Raw genomic sequence first — 13,353 nt, 5'->3', positions numbered from 1 at the left:
CCTGTGTTAAGGCTCCTTTATGCTGCCAGGATTGTATAAAGTGATATAAGAATAAATGGGAACGGGCTCCAAAATTATCTACCCTGGCTTCACCAGTTGATGATCTGGCCAAAACAGTGTAGTTTTTGTTTTGTGGCAAAATTCCCCCTTAGAGATCCATGTTCCATTGGTGCGTCTAGGATGCTAATAGCTGGCCTTTCCCCACAAAAAAGGGGTTTCTTTTAATATCTCCTGTACTCATATGACCATAGTTGTATTATGATGAAGTTCTTCACCTCTAATTTTCTCGTAGATTGTTTTTCAAAGGAATAAGGAAGTTACAATAGTGTACATTTTAAATAAATGGATCTACATATAATTATTTCAATATGCAAAATTCCAGGTACATCACAATTCAGTACATCATTTTAAAAGTCACTGCGAAATTGTTTACTGTGAATATGGCTGTATTGATCTTATTTCAATTGTTGGATATGGTCTGTAGAGGCTGGATAGTGGTAATGGCCTGTGTTATCCAGAAAGTCGGACTCGATGATCTGGTGGGCTCTTCTGGCCTGAAAATCTCTTATTCAGTGATTGCTTGGTAACAATGTAATGCTGCTTAAAAAAGTATTTGAAATATAGGGAAAAAATTAACATTTTTACCCTTTTTTGAAATTTAGTTGAAAATTTCCATAATAAATATGCATGACAAACTTTGTAACTCGTCAAAACTCTGTAACTCGTCAAAACTCATAGGCTCATAGACTTTAAGGTTAGAAGGGACCATTATGATCATCTAGTCTGACCCCCCTGCACAGTGCAGGCCTCAAAATCTCACCCACCCCTCCTAGAATAATCCTCTCACCTATATCTCAGATATTGAAGCCTTCAAATACTTTGAAGACCCCAAGATGCAGAGAATCCTCTAGCTGTGATCTGTACCCCATGCTACAGAGGAAGGCGAAAAACCTCCAGGGCCTCTGCCAATCTACCCTGGAGGAAAATTCCTTCCCGACCCCAAATATGGCGATCAGCTAAACCCTGAACATGTGGGCAAGACTCATCAGCCAGACACCCAAAAGTTCTCTAGAGTAACTCCTATCATCCCTCCATTGACCTATTTCCCACTGATAATGAATGGTCAATTAGTTACCAAGATCGTGTTATCTCATCAAACCATCCCCTTCATAAACCCATCTAGTTTAATCTTGAAACCAGATAGATCTTTTGCCCCCACTACTTCCCTTGGAAGGCCGTTCCAGAACTTCACTCCTCTAATGGTTAGAAACCTTCGTCTAATCTCAAGTCTAAACTTCCTACTAGCCAGCTTATATCCATTTGTTCTTGTGTCCACATTGGTATTAAACTTAAATAATTCCTCTCCCTCCCTGGTATTTATCCCTCTAATATATTTTAAAAGTGCAATCATGTCTCCCCTCAGCCTTCTTTTGGTTAAAGTAAACAAGCCAAGCTCCTTGAGTCTCCTTTCATAAGACAGGTTTTCCATTCCTCGGATCATCCTAGTGGTCCTTCTTTGTACCTGTTCCAGTTTCAATTCATCCTCCTTAAACATGGGAGACCAGAACTGCACACAGTATTCCAAATGGGGTCTCACCAATGCCTTGTATAATGGCACTAACACCTCCTTATCCCTACTGGAAATACCTCGCCTAATAAATCCCAAGATCGTATTAGCCTTTTTCACGGCCATGTCACAATGGCGGCTCATAGTCATTCTATAATCAACCAGGACTCCGAGGTCTTTCTCCTCCTCCATTACTTCCAACTGATGTGTCCCCAGCTTATAACTAAAATTCTTGTTATTAATCCCTAAATGCATAACCTTACACTTCTCACTATTAAATTTCATCCTATTGCTATTACTCCAATTTACAAGATCATCCAGATCTTCCTGTATGATATCCCGATCCTTTTCTGAATTGGCAATAGCTCCCAACTTTGTGTCATCCACAAATTTTATTAGGACACTTCCACTTTTAGTGCCAAGATCAGCAATAAAAATATTAAATAAAACCTTTCAACTCCTGTCAAATTGTCAAAAAGTTGCTAGTGGAAGATTTCTACCAGCTCTCTGAAATGGCTATTTTAACCTATTACTTGCCTCTGTTTTATAGAGGAGAAGAACACGTTATGCTTTGCCCCCTCCTACTCTAAAGGTTTAAAATGAGAATAACTGGAGCCTGGTTGGTGAAGCTATAAATATTACTAGAAAGCAAGTATATTTTTCCTTAATTTTTAAAAAAAGAAACCACTGCAAAGTTCAATTTCTCTGGAAGACCTTTTGTTGAAAGAAAATGGAGAACTTACGCAGTCTGTAACAGTATTGACAGAGGCGAAATTAGAATTAAGAGCAGCAGTTTCTCAATTTGAGAAGAAACTTCAGCAGGGGCTATATCATAAGGGAATTGGTAACTAACAGATATGTGTTAATTTTTATTTGACTTAAATTTTTCTCTTTGCTGTCTCACAGCTGTATCCATGGCAGAAGACCAAAGGCAGTTACCAGCTGGCCTGATGCTAATAAAATACCAATATGCTAGACTTGCATAGATTAGTACATATTAGGATTTGCTATTTACCTGATGTGCTGTGCCCATCATTGTACATACTGGTCCTATTGACTGATTATTTAGAAATGCTGTGCATAAATTGACACAAATATCAGCTCATCTGCCACGTAACATTGTTCTTGGTCAGCATGTCAGCATGGTGCCCTATTCTCAGGTGGCCACTAGTATAAAACTTTCTGGCAGGCATTTTCACAGTATATGCACTCCAAATTGGAATAGATACAAGCAACAAATCTCGAAGAACAGTAGTTATTAAAGGTGAATAACCATTTTCCCCCATACAGTCAATTTACTATAGAATTTGACGTAAATAATTTTTATATTCCTTTGGAAGTAATGAACCTTGATTTCCTTCTTCGAATTTCCTTTTTAGATCCACTCTAGAGATGATGTTCATTCCGTCCATGAATCAGAAAAAGCTTCCTGGCAGCGGGAGAAAACTATTTTGCAGAATGCTTTGAAACAGGCAGAATCTGAGCTGGTCAAAGCTACTGCTGAAAATGAAAACAAACCAGTTATGGAAACTTCAAATCCAAAGGTAAAATGGATGACGCAAAATATGATGATAAATGCACTATGAAGAGTGGTGAAGTTGCTAGATCACAAAGAATCCCTTAACTTTTGTGCTGCGGTTTCCCCATGTTTTCATGTGCTTAGGGTACAGATTTGTTGTGTAATGTTTGGAAACAACTTTAAAATTCTTCTCAAAATGTGTTGAGATGCTTATTTTTTTCTATTACTTATGTCTCAGAATTAACATGTAACACTTCTACAAGACGGAATTACCTTTCTTACATATGCTTGAGTCAGATGCACATGGTAACTTTTTCATTTAAAAAAACCCCCTGACTTTGACAAATGTATAAAAACATTAAAAAGGCCATGCTGGGTCAGGCCAATTGTCCATCTAGCCCAGTATTTGTCTTCTGACATTAGCCTATGCTGATTGCTCCAGATGGAATCACAGAACAGGGCAGTTCTCTTCAGTTCCAGCATGTGGTGATCAGAGTTTTAGGGGGTGACAGAGCACGAAGTTGCATCCCTGACCATTGTGGTTGATGGACATATCCTCTATAACTTCCCTAATTCTTTTTTAACCAGTTGTACTTTTAGCCTTCACAACATCCTCTGGCAGTAAGTTCCATCATCTAATAAACCATCTTGTTAGTCTTTAAAGTGCTACATAGTCCTGTATTTTATTCACCTTATGACATTCATTTGCAGCAGGCTTACACTAAAGGAAATACTTCTTCACACAATGCATAGTAGAGTGTCAAATTTTAGCATGAATGACAGTTCAGAGGATTCCCTTTCAAGTGCAGATTTAAAAGGCTTTTGAAGCAGGATGCAAGTGATTAAGTCGTTGAGATAGTGTCCTTTCTGGTTGAAATGGCAAGAAACTGTTTTTTCTTTGTGATCCTGTCTAATATCTGTTTTGTGGACATTGATCCTTTGGCGAAGTGTCTGAGACGTTTGTCCAATGTACATTCCAGACGGACACTTTCGGCACGATAGCATAAATTATATTTCTGGATGCGCATGAATGTGTTCTTGATCTTATAACTCACTTGGTTAGGTCCAATAATGGTATCAGCGGAGTGACTATGTGGACAAAGCTGGCACCGAGGTTTGTTGCAAGGGAAGGTACCAGGGTTGGTATTAGTGTAGTATGTCCTGTGGTTGTTGGTAAGAATCATCTTGAGGTTAGGTGGTTGTCTATAGGAGACTATGGGTCTGTCTCCCAGAGCCTCTTGAAGTTTAGTATCCTGTTCCAGTATGGGCAGTAGTTTATTGATAATGTGTTGGACAGGTTTAAGTTGGGGGCTGTAGGTGATGACAAGTGGTGTTCTATTCTTGGTTTTCTTGGGTCTGTCTTGAAGTAGATGGTTTCTAGGTATTCGTCTGGCTATTTCTATTTCTATTTATTTATTTATTTATTTCTCCGGGTGTCATGAATGAACTGTCATTCGTGCTAAAATTTGACACACTACGCTTGAGTCTCAACAAAGACTCTGGCTATCTCACCCATTACAAAGATAGCTTCCCCAATTATCACCTCTAATACTATTAACTCACAGACATTTACCTTTCCCCACCTCTAATACCATTAGCTCACAGACATCTACCTTCGCGCCCCCCCCCCCCCCCCCGGCATCTCCCCTCTGTTCTGAAATTTGATTTGTTCTTGTCATATGTGTTCATCATTTTTTTTTTTAACTGTATCCTTTGGTATATATGGTTGTGACAATTTTCTTCCACTATTTGATCTAAGGAAGTGGGTCTGGCCCATGAAAGCTCTTCATGTAATAAACCATCTTGTTAGTCTTTAAAGTGCTACATAGTCCTGTTTTTTGTTTCAGCTACAACAGACTAACACGGCTACATTTCTATCACTATAAGGTGAATACTGGTTCTTGTGTTGTGTGAAGGGGTGAATAACATTTCCTTATTCACTGTTTCCACAATATTCATGATTTTATAGACCTTAATCATGACTCCCATTAGTCATCTCTTTTCTACATTGAACAGGTCCCAGGGTTATTAATCCGTGCACACAGAATCTGTTCTAATTTTTTTGTTGTTCTTCTCTGCTTTATTCCAATTCTCATGTATTGTTTTGAGATGGGTAGACAGAAACTGCTCACAATTTTTAAGGTGTGGGCATGAATTGAATATACAAGTGTGTTTGCAAGCACGTGCTTATAAGTGTAAAACTTGGTGTTTAAATTAGGTATTTTGGTGCAAATGTGGCTATATAGGGTCATAACTAGCCAAGCATAACTCTCACCCTGGTTAGTTGGAGTGCTTGCTTTACAATGCCCTGCTCGGTCAAGGTGCTTCAGTCTTCAGGACCGTGAGGGAGAGAGGAGGAGGCAGGTCCTCCCAATCCATCAACTCTCAGCCCAGGATCCTTTGGGAATCAACTCCTCCGTCAGACTTCCCAGCGGGGAGTCTACATCCACTCCTACCTTTGTCCCTTCAGTTTGGGGCATAGCCCTATAATCCAAGATGCAGTGGTGGCTTGTCTCTAGTAGTGCCCGCTCATGGACTCTGTGTGATGCCCTGTTATGGTCCCAGAGCAGCTGTAGGTTCAGCATTCGGAACCTACCCACGTTTCCATCCTTCAGTCATCCATTTCTATCTTAAGTCAGTTGTTCCTAGGCCGCCGCCTCAGTCTCCTCTGGCCAGCTAGCCTGCTCCTGTTGCCAGGTCATTTAAGATCCACGTTGCTCTGTAATTCTCAGGCTTCTCTCTGTGTTTGAAAGGCTTTTGTGTCACAAGAACTTACCAACCATCCATGTAAATTATGTATTCAGGGCACTTCTTTGAACTTTAGAAGCATGTATTAACCCATTTGTGACAATTTTAGTGTAATCAAGTTAGGTGGACTTTTTGAATCCAACATGCATGCTCATTAATATTAAATAGTCAATACAAATTTTGATCTAAAGGTTAACAATGAAACCGTTTTCCCCAGTATTTGGTGTGAATATGGGGTTCAGAAGCTCACAAATGTTAAAACTGTTGGACTGTCCAAAATCACATGCATGTAAGGTTAGTTACATGAGGCCTTGTCTACACCAAAAAATAGCTGCTGTTGTCACTACCTTCATATCAGCAATGTTGGAAGCTCTACTGTAGATATCTTCAGGCAGCTGTTTTTAGAACCTTAATGGACAGGTCAAGTAACTGCAAAAATTTCTTAGTGTAGACAAGGCCTCATGGACAGGTAGAGGTATAGCAGACATTCAGACCGTTATATAAAGTTTCCATGCAGCGAGTATCACAAATACTGCTATTTTTCAGTAAATGGTTCATATCGGGAGGAGCTTCAGTAATGCAAATTCTAATGGAAAGTTTTATTTTCAAAAATATTATGCAATTTGTTCATTGTTTTAGATTCAATTCTTATTATGGCCTTCCACACAATTTTCCAGAGCAAAACGGCTTTAGCTGATTTTTGTCAAGTGACAGACAGCAGGTTATAGGAGAACTTTTGGGAGAGTCAACAGGTCTGGCTTGCAATGAGTTTACGAGTTTGCTTAATTAATTTCCTTTACTTGGGTTTTTCTCAGCTACAGAAATTATACAGGAAGTATCTGCGAGCAGAAAGTTTTAGAAAGGCTCTTGTTTATCAGAAGAAATACCTCCTCCTCCTTCTGGGTGGGTTCCAAGATTGTGAGCAAGCAACACTGTCACTGATAGCTCGTATGGGAGTCTATCCTTCGCCTGCAGATCTGCAAGTCTCTGAATTACGTTCCCGCCCTTTTACCAAGTTCAGATCTGTGGTGAGAGTGGTCATTGCGGTATCAAGGTAAAAATAAACACATAAAATAGTCTTCCTATGTTTTCCTTGTAAATGTTACAATATGTCCCCCAGATGTAGTTTGCCTATTCTGGAGTGAAAGATGTATTTAACAGTTATTTCAAAGTATTGCTTAGATGATATCTGTGTGTTTGATCAATATGGCATGTTATTTGTTTGATATGTGTCTTATTAGAATACTTTTAAACATTGCTTCCTGAAAGTCACTTCTATTTTTATACTGCACTCTGGTATCGGAGAACCTGCATTTAGCATGTGTGAAGGAAAAACCCAATTAAGTGATATCCTCTCTGAGTTCATGGAATATTGTAATCCATAGTAGAATATTATATTCGTCTGAAGTATTAATCCTTCCATCTGAACTTATTCATGCTTCAATAGAAATAAGCACATTCCTCTGAGTTCACCCAACAAATTCATTTTACAGCCATCGTGAAGCTTTTCTCTTTGATTTATCCACAAAGGATCTATGTGTAATGAAAGTATCTGATTAAGTTGCAAGACCAGCACCCTACTGGTTGGCGGTGATTAAAGTATAACTTTTTAAATGTAAAAATAATTTTCTAAATGTAACAGGTGATTCCTTCCGAGTCTTTCCCTTCACTTGGTAAAATTGTGATTTGGCTGAGGCTAATAATTGCCTGATGTGATTCTAATTAGAGAGCTAATCCCAACCGAAGAATAAGCCCTGCACTCTGTTATCCTGAGAGGGAAATTTTCATAGCAACAGCAGTAGTATGACATGCAGGAGCAGGAAACTAGTGTAGCCCTCTGTGACCGACCAGGCTGGGGCTGGGCACCGCTGAGGGCATCTGCTCAGGGTGAATTGCTCGAATTCAGGGCTCTCTCTAGCCCCCAGACTGGAGGCCTTCCCAAATAGGTCACACACCAGTCCCACAGAACGCTTCAGCTGCCTGCCTGAAGCCTCACAAGCAAAACCCCTCTGACACCACAGCAATATCTGTGGCCCAGATGGCCCCAGGCCTCATACACAGGTGAGGGGTCTAGAACCCAATCTCACCTTCCCTGCACAAGTTCTGTCCGGTTCCAAGAAACCAGTCACAGTTCCCAGGTCAACTTACACTCTGGATCTTACCCACAAATCACGCTGAGCCAATCCTTTAGAATCTACAATCTAAAGGTTTATTACTGCAAGAAAGAAAAGCATGAGAGTAAGGTTGTTAAAGTATCATACATTACATTCATCGAATCTCCCAGTTCTCAACGCAGGCTTGGAGCAGAGATGTAATAGCTTCTGGCTTAAAAGTCTTTGGTGAACATCCTACGTCAGGATGGGACCACAGTTCTTTCCGGCTCTTCGATACCTGCACTGCTGCCTCTGGGATGAATTGCTGACCTGAGTACCAAGATGGAGTCGGCCATGTGGCATATTTTTACTTCCTTCCTGGTCTCTTCTTAGCTGCAGCAGGTCACCTGGCCAGCGGCCTGTCCCTGTGTTCCCTGCTGGTAGCCCTTAGGTGTCATTCCCCATTCTTGAGGTGAGTTCTTGGCCTATTGAGGGCTATTGTTCCACAGAGTCTCACTAATTAGCATGTCCATAGGCCAAGCTCTGCCCACTGCTCAACCACATAGAGAGAAATATTCAGTACGCATACAAAATACGTGCTTATAACTCCACACATAGACATTATACAATCACATAAATAGCATATAGAGAATCAGAAGAAAGTCAGCTTCTATTCGACACCTCGCATGGCCCCTTTATACCACTTTTGGGGCCAGCCTCCCCCCCCCCCCCTCCCATGGGTGCAGCTGTGATTTGGCTGCTTCCCCAAATTCAGTAACGTGACACCCCCAACGCAAAATTGATGCAGGAGGTGATGCTACTAACATCCCCAAGGGCATCACACGGGTTCCCCCGCCCTGGACAAGGCATCTGCCACAATATTCTCCTTCCCCCTTATGTAGACTATGTCCATGTCATATTCCTGCAGGGCCAGGCTCCAGCGCAGCAACCTGGAGTTGGTCCCCTTGGCCCTGTGCAGCCAAACCAGAGGGGCGTGGTCACTTAGCACAGTGAACCTCCTGTTGTACAGATAGGGTTTGAGCTGCTTGACAGCCCACACTATGGCATAACACTCCTTCTCAATCGTAGCGTAATTCTGCTCCGCGGGGGACAGCTTTTTGCTGAGGTACACCACAGGGTGTCTCCTGTCCCCCGCCCCCTACCCAATGTTAGAGGCATCGGTGCACAACAAAAAGGGATTGTTGAAATCCGGGCTGGTCAGCATGGGTTCCTGGGCCAAGGCTTTCTTTATGCTCTGGAACCCTTCCTCACAGGCCTCTGACAACACCACCCGGTCTGGCCTCTCCTCCTTAGTGAGGTCCGTGATCGGGGCTACAACATCACTGAACCCCTTCACAAAGCTCCTGTAGTAGTTGGCCAGGCCCACAAATGACCAGACTTGCTTCTTAGTTTGGGGAACAGGCCAGTTCTTAATGGCCTCCACCTTCAGGGGTTCGGGGCGCACTGACCCACTGCCCACCATGTGCCCCAGATAGGTCACCTCAGCAGCCCCCATCCTTCATTTGGACAGCTTGACAGGTTGGCCTACCTGAGTTGCCGCAGCACCTCGCCTATGTGATTGAGGTGATCCCGCCAGGAGTCACTGGAAATGGCCAGGTGGTCAATATTGGCCATGGCGAAACCCTCCAACTCTTGCAGGACCTCATTGATCAGCCTCATGAAGGTGGCCCCGGAATTCCGCATGCTACAGAGCAGCACCTTGAACTCATACAGGCTGGACTCCACTATGAACGCAGGTTTTTCCTGTGCATCAGCATCAAGGGGTATCTGCCAGTACCCTTTAGTCAGTTCCAGAGTACTTATAAACTTTGTCTCCCTCCTCCCCCAGCGTGTCTAACAGATCCCCTATTCTGGGGATGGGGAAAGGGTCAGGCTGCATGATAGCATTTAACTTCCTGTAGTCTACGCAGAACCTTATGGTCCTGTCCTTTTTAGGCACCATCACAATAGGAGATGCCCAGGGGATCCGGTGATTACACCCATGGCCAGTATGCTCGCCATCTTCTCCTGAATCTGCCTCTGCATCTCCCCCTTGGCCCTGTAGGCTCTGCTGGTTGGGGTCCTGTCGTGTGGATAGAATGCGATATCCTGTCTGTGAGCCCTGGCCTGTTGGAGAATGTTCGCCGGTGATGCTTCAGCAGCACCAGCAACTCCTCCCTCTGCAGGGAGGTCAAGCCCTCCCCCATCTCTATGCTCTCGAGGGGCATCTCTTCCTGACTCTCAGCCACCATATCCACCAAAGAGATGGACATGGCCTCCTCCTCCGCACAACAGATCATGTTCATGTTCACCTCCCTCTCCTGGTACTCCTTCATCCTGTTCACATGCACCGTCTGCACCCCACCCTGGCCACGGGCCTTCCTCACATCGTAGGTCACTTCATTCACCCTCTCCACCACCTCATAGGACCCATTCCAAATATCCTGCATCTTATTCCTCCTCGCCTGGTCCAGCATCAACACCAACTCCCCTATTTAAACGCCCTCTCCACGGCATACTTGTCCTACCAAGCCTTCTGGGCCTCTTGGTTGTCACTCAAGTTCTCGCGAACTAACTCCATCATCTCCTTCAGCCTGTCCTTGAACTGAGTCACATACTCAGTCATTGGCTGCCCTGCCCCTTCCATATTGCCTTCCCAGGCATCCCGAATCAAGTCCAGAGGCCCCTGGACCTGTCTCCTATAGAGCAGCTCGAAGGGAGCAAACCCCGTGGAGTCCTGGGCCACACTCCTGTAGGCATACAAAAGATAGGGGCAGCAGCACATCCCAGTCATTCTGGCGCCTGTCCACATACATCTTTAGCATAGATTTCAACGTCCATTGAACCTTTCCATCATCTTGTTTGTCTGTGGGGATAGGGGGCAGCCTTCAGGTGCTTGACCCCGCACAATTCCCACAACTGCTTAAACACCACGGACATGAAGTTCAACCCACGGTCAGACAGGATTTCCTTGGGGAAGCTCACCCTGCTGAAAACAGTGAACTGGGCTGTTGCCACCGTCTCTGCCTCCACGTTAGACAGAGCCACGGCTTCAGGGTACCTGGTAGCAAAGTCCACCACCACTAGGATGTACTTTTTCCCATTCCTGGAGGGCCTCGGGAGCGGGCCCACAATATCCACTGACACCTGGGCAAAGGCCTCCCCAATAATGGGCAGAGGCTGCAGGGGCGCCTTGCTGGGCCCCCTGGATCCCTTCCACTTCTGACACAGCTCACAGCTTTGGCAATATTCCCTCACCGACCTGAACTTGCGAGGCCAGTAGAAGTTCTGCTCCAGCCTGTCACAAGTCTTGCCCGTGCTCAGATGCCCTGCGAATGGATCATCATGGGCCAACCTCAACAATTCCTCCTGATACTCCTCAGGCACCACCAGCTGCCTGCGAGTCGCTGCTTGGGAGCCCTTCTTCCCGTGAGGGTGCTCCCTGTATAGCAGCCCCTCTTGTATGAGAAACCTGCGTCTCTCCTCATTAGCAGGGGCCTGGTTCTGTGTGTCCTCCCTGGCTCTCTCCAGGGACACATCACTCTGCTGGGCCTTCCGGAACTCCTGCTGTGCGCCACTCAGCTCTATGTGAATAATGTAGTTGAAGTCAACATACTTAGGTCTGCATACTACAATATTTTCTTAGCAATAAATAGACAACTGATGCTTTCCTGTGGACTCTGGTATTACACCAGAATGAGAAGAACAAACAAAGTCGACAGAGTGCTTGATGATTGATTTATCACATATATACTAGATGCAATGAATTCATTCCTGCTGGCTTGATTGCTGTCGATCAATACAGAGTGTAATGAAGATAAGCACTAAATGTTGTGGCCATAGGCTTATTAAATAGTTTGTGTTAATTGCCCTTTTGACATTTACTAAATTTTGGATAAGAAAATTTAGAATTTAGAAACTGGTTTTACTGAAATTGTGTAACTTAGGTTGACAAGGCCTCTCGCTGAATGTCGTGGTCCCTGGTATCTTTGTGCAGTTATTTGTACTGTTTAAGATGTTTACATCAGCGGTATTGTTTAATATTTCAGCTTGGTGAATTACTGTTTTTCTGCTGTTTTTAATCTGTATACAAACTTTATCTTGTTTACAAGGTTAAAGTTTTTGGTGAAAAAATGGCATAAAGTAAACAGAAAAGGGACTCAGGGAGAAAACATTTCTTACAGTATTGGACATAACCCAGGTGAGGATTTTTTTGAACAAATAGTTCAAATATTAATAAAACTATTTCTTGTCAATAGTATGTGTCCTTATGAAGTAGCAATTAATATCATTACTTTAGTAGTGAAATTATATATTTTATCATAAAAAGCTGTTGCAGCATCAATTCCCTAAAGTTAATGGTTGAGATGCTGCAAATCGGAGCTGAGGAATTCTGAACTGATAATTCCAACAGCAGCTAATTGTTTCCTTTTGCGGACAAACACAGAGTGAGATTGTATTTGAAGCTGAACAAAGGGAATTATTAAAAAAAATATTTTAAGATGAACAAAGGGAACTGTTTTTCATACCATCCACAGAACTCATTGCTACAAGACATCAGTAAGGCAGAGCCTGGACATTTACAAAGATATCAATGTCCAGAGTTCTTATTGCAAATATTAAAAAACAGAAACAAAAGGTTTTGAATGACAGGAGCTAGTTACTAGAGATGGAGAAAGGATTTTTCCGGTTGGTAGGTTATTCCATACTTTTCTGTGGGATTTCTTGCACCTTTGTCTAAAACAACTGTTACTGACCTCTGTCAGAGATCAGCCTGCCTGTTGGTCGGACTCATTCTGGCAGATATGTTCCTATATATAATCTTATAGATGTATTATGAGAACTACAGATTTTAATACAAAAGCTTGTGTATATAATACCTCAGATGTCATTATTCATAAATTAATTGTTCTTAAGAAAAAAAAATTAGATTGCATATTGAACAAAATACAGATTTAACCAGTAAGAGTACGTTCTCCAATTCCTGATGTACATGGGACTTCACTTCTCATTCTTTGTACTATTTTTAACTAATTTATATCACATTTATATTTCAACAAATACCTATCAAGCTTTGAATTTCTCATTAAGGTCTAAGGTACCTCTGAAATTCAAACATTAAAAACATATTACTAATTTTGTTATCTCAAAGCAAAACATACTGGCATTTCCCTTAAAAGACTATTTTTATGATCGGTTTTTCATGGACAAAATGGATCCAGCCGACTGAATGGAATTTCTTGGTCTCCTGTCTCCTCTCCCTTCTCCCTCACCAAAAAAAGGGGGGGAGGGAAGGAGAGAGAGAGAGAATGCGTGTGCATCTGTAGCCATATATTCTTATTATAGATACAGATGAGAACAAGCTTGAGATGTTAGAATTGATTGAAAGAAATATTTGGGATTAAAGGCTTGAAAATAGGGACAGG

At 42.5% G+C, this 13,353-nt stretch overlaps 1 protein-coding gene across 12 annotated transcripts in view; it reads left to right on the top strand.

Moving 5' to 3' along the window:
* PCNT (pericentrin) overlaps positions 1 to 13,353 on the top strand; it is a 163,737-nt gene that overhangs the window by 145,921 nt on the left and 4,463 nt on the right. For all 12 annotated transcript variants that reach the window (XM_075934141.2, XM_075934136.2, XM_075934137.2 and 9 more), the window contains 3 exons: positions 2,947 to 3,111; positions 6,650 to 6,888; positions 12,040 to 12,128. In XM_075934141.2, coding sequence (XP_075790256.2) covers positions 2,947 to 3,111; positions 6,650 to 6,888; positions 12,040 to 12,128 — 493 coding nt within the window. The remainder of the gene's footprint in view (positions 1 to 2,946; positions 3,112 to 6,649; positions 6,889 to 12,039; positions 12,129 to 13,353) is intronic.

The sequence above is a fragment of the Pelodiscus sinensis genome, chromosome 7 (genome assembly GCF_052426305.1).
Source record: "Pelodiscus sinensis isolate ZL-2025 chromosome 7, ASM5242630v1, whole genome shotgun sequence".
NCBI classification, from domain to species: Eukaryota; Metazoa; Chordata; order Testudines; family Trionychidae; genus Pelodiscus; species Pelodiscus sinensis.
Note: the sequence above shows the minus strand (reverse complement) of the source record. Positions and strands in the feature narration are given on the sequence as shown.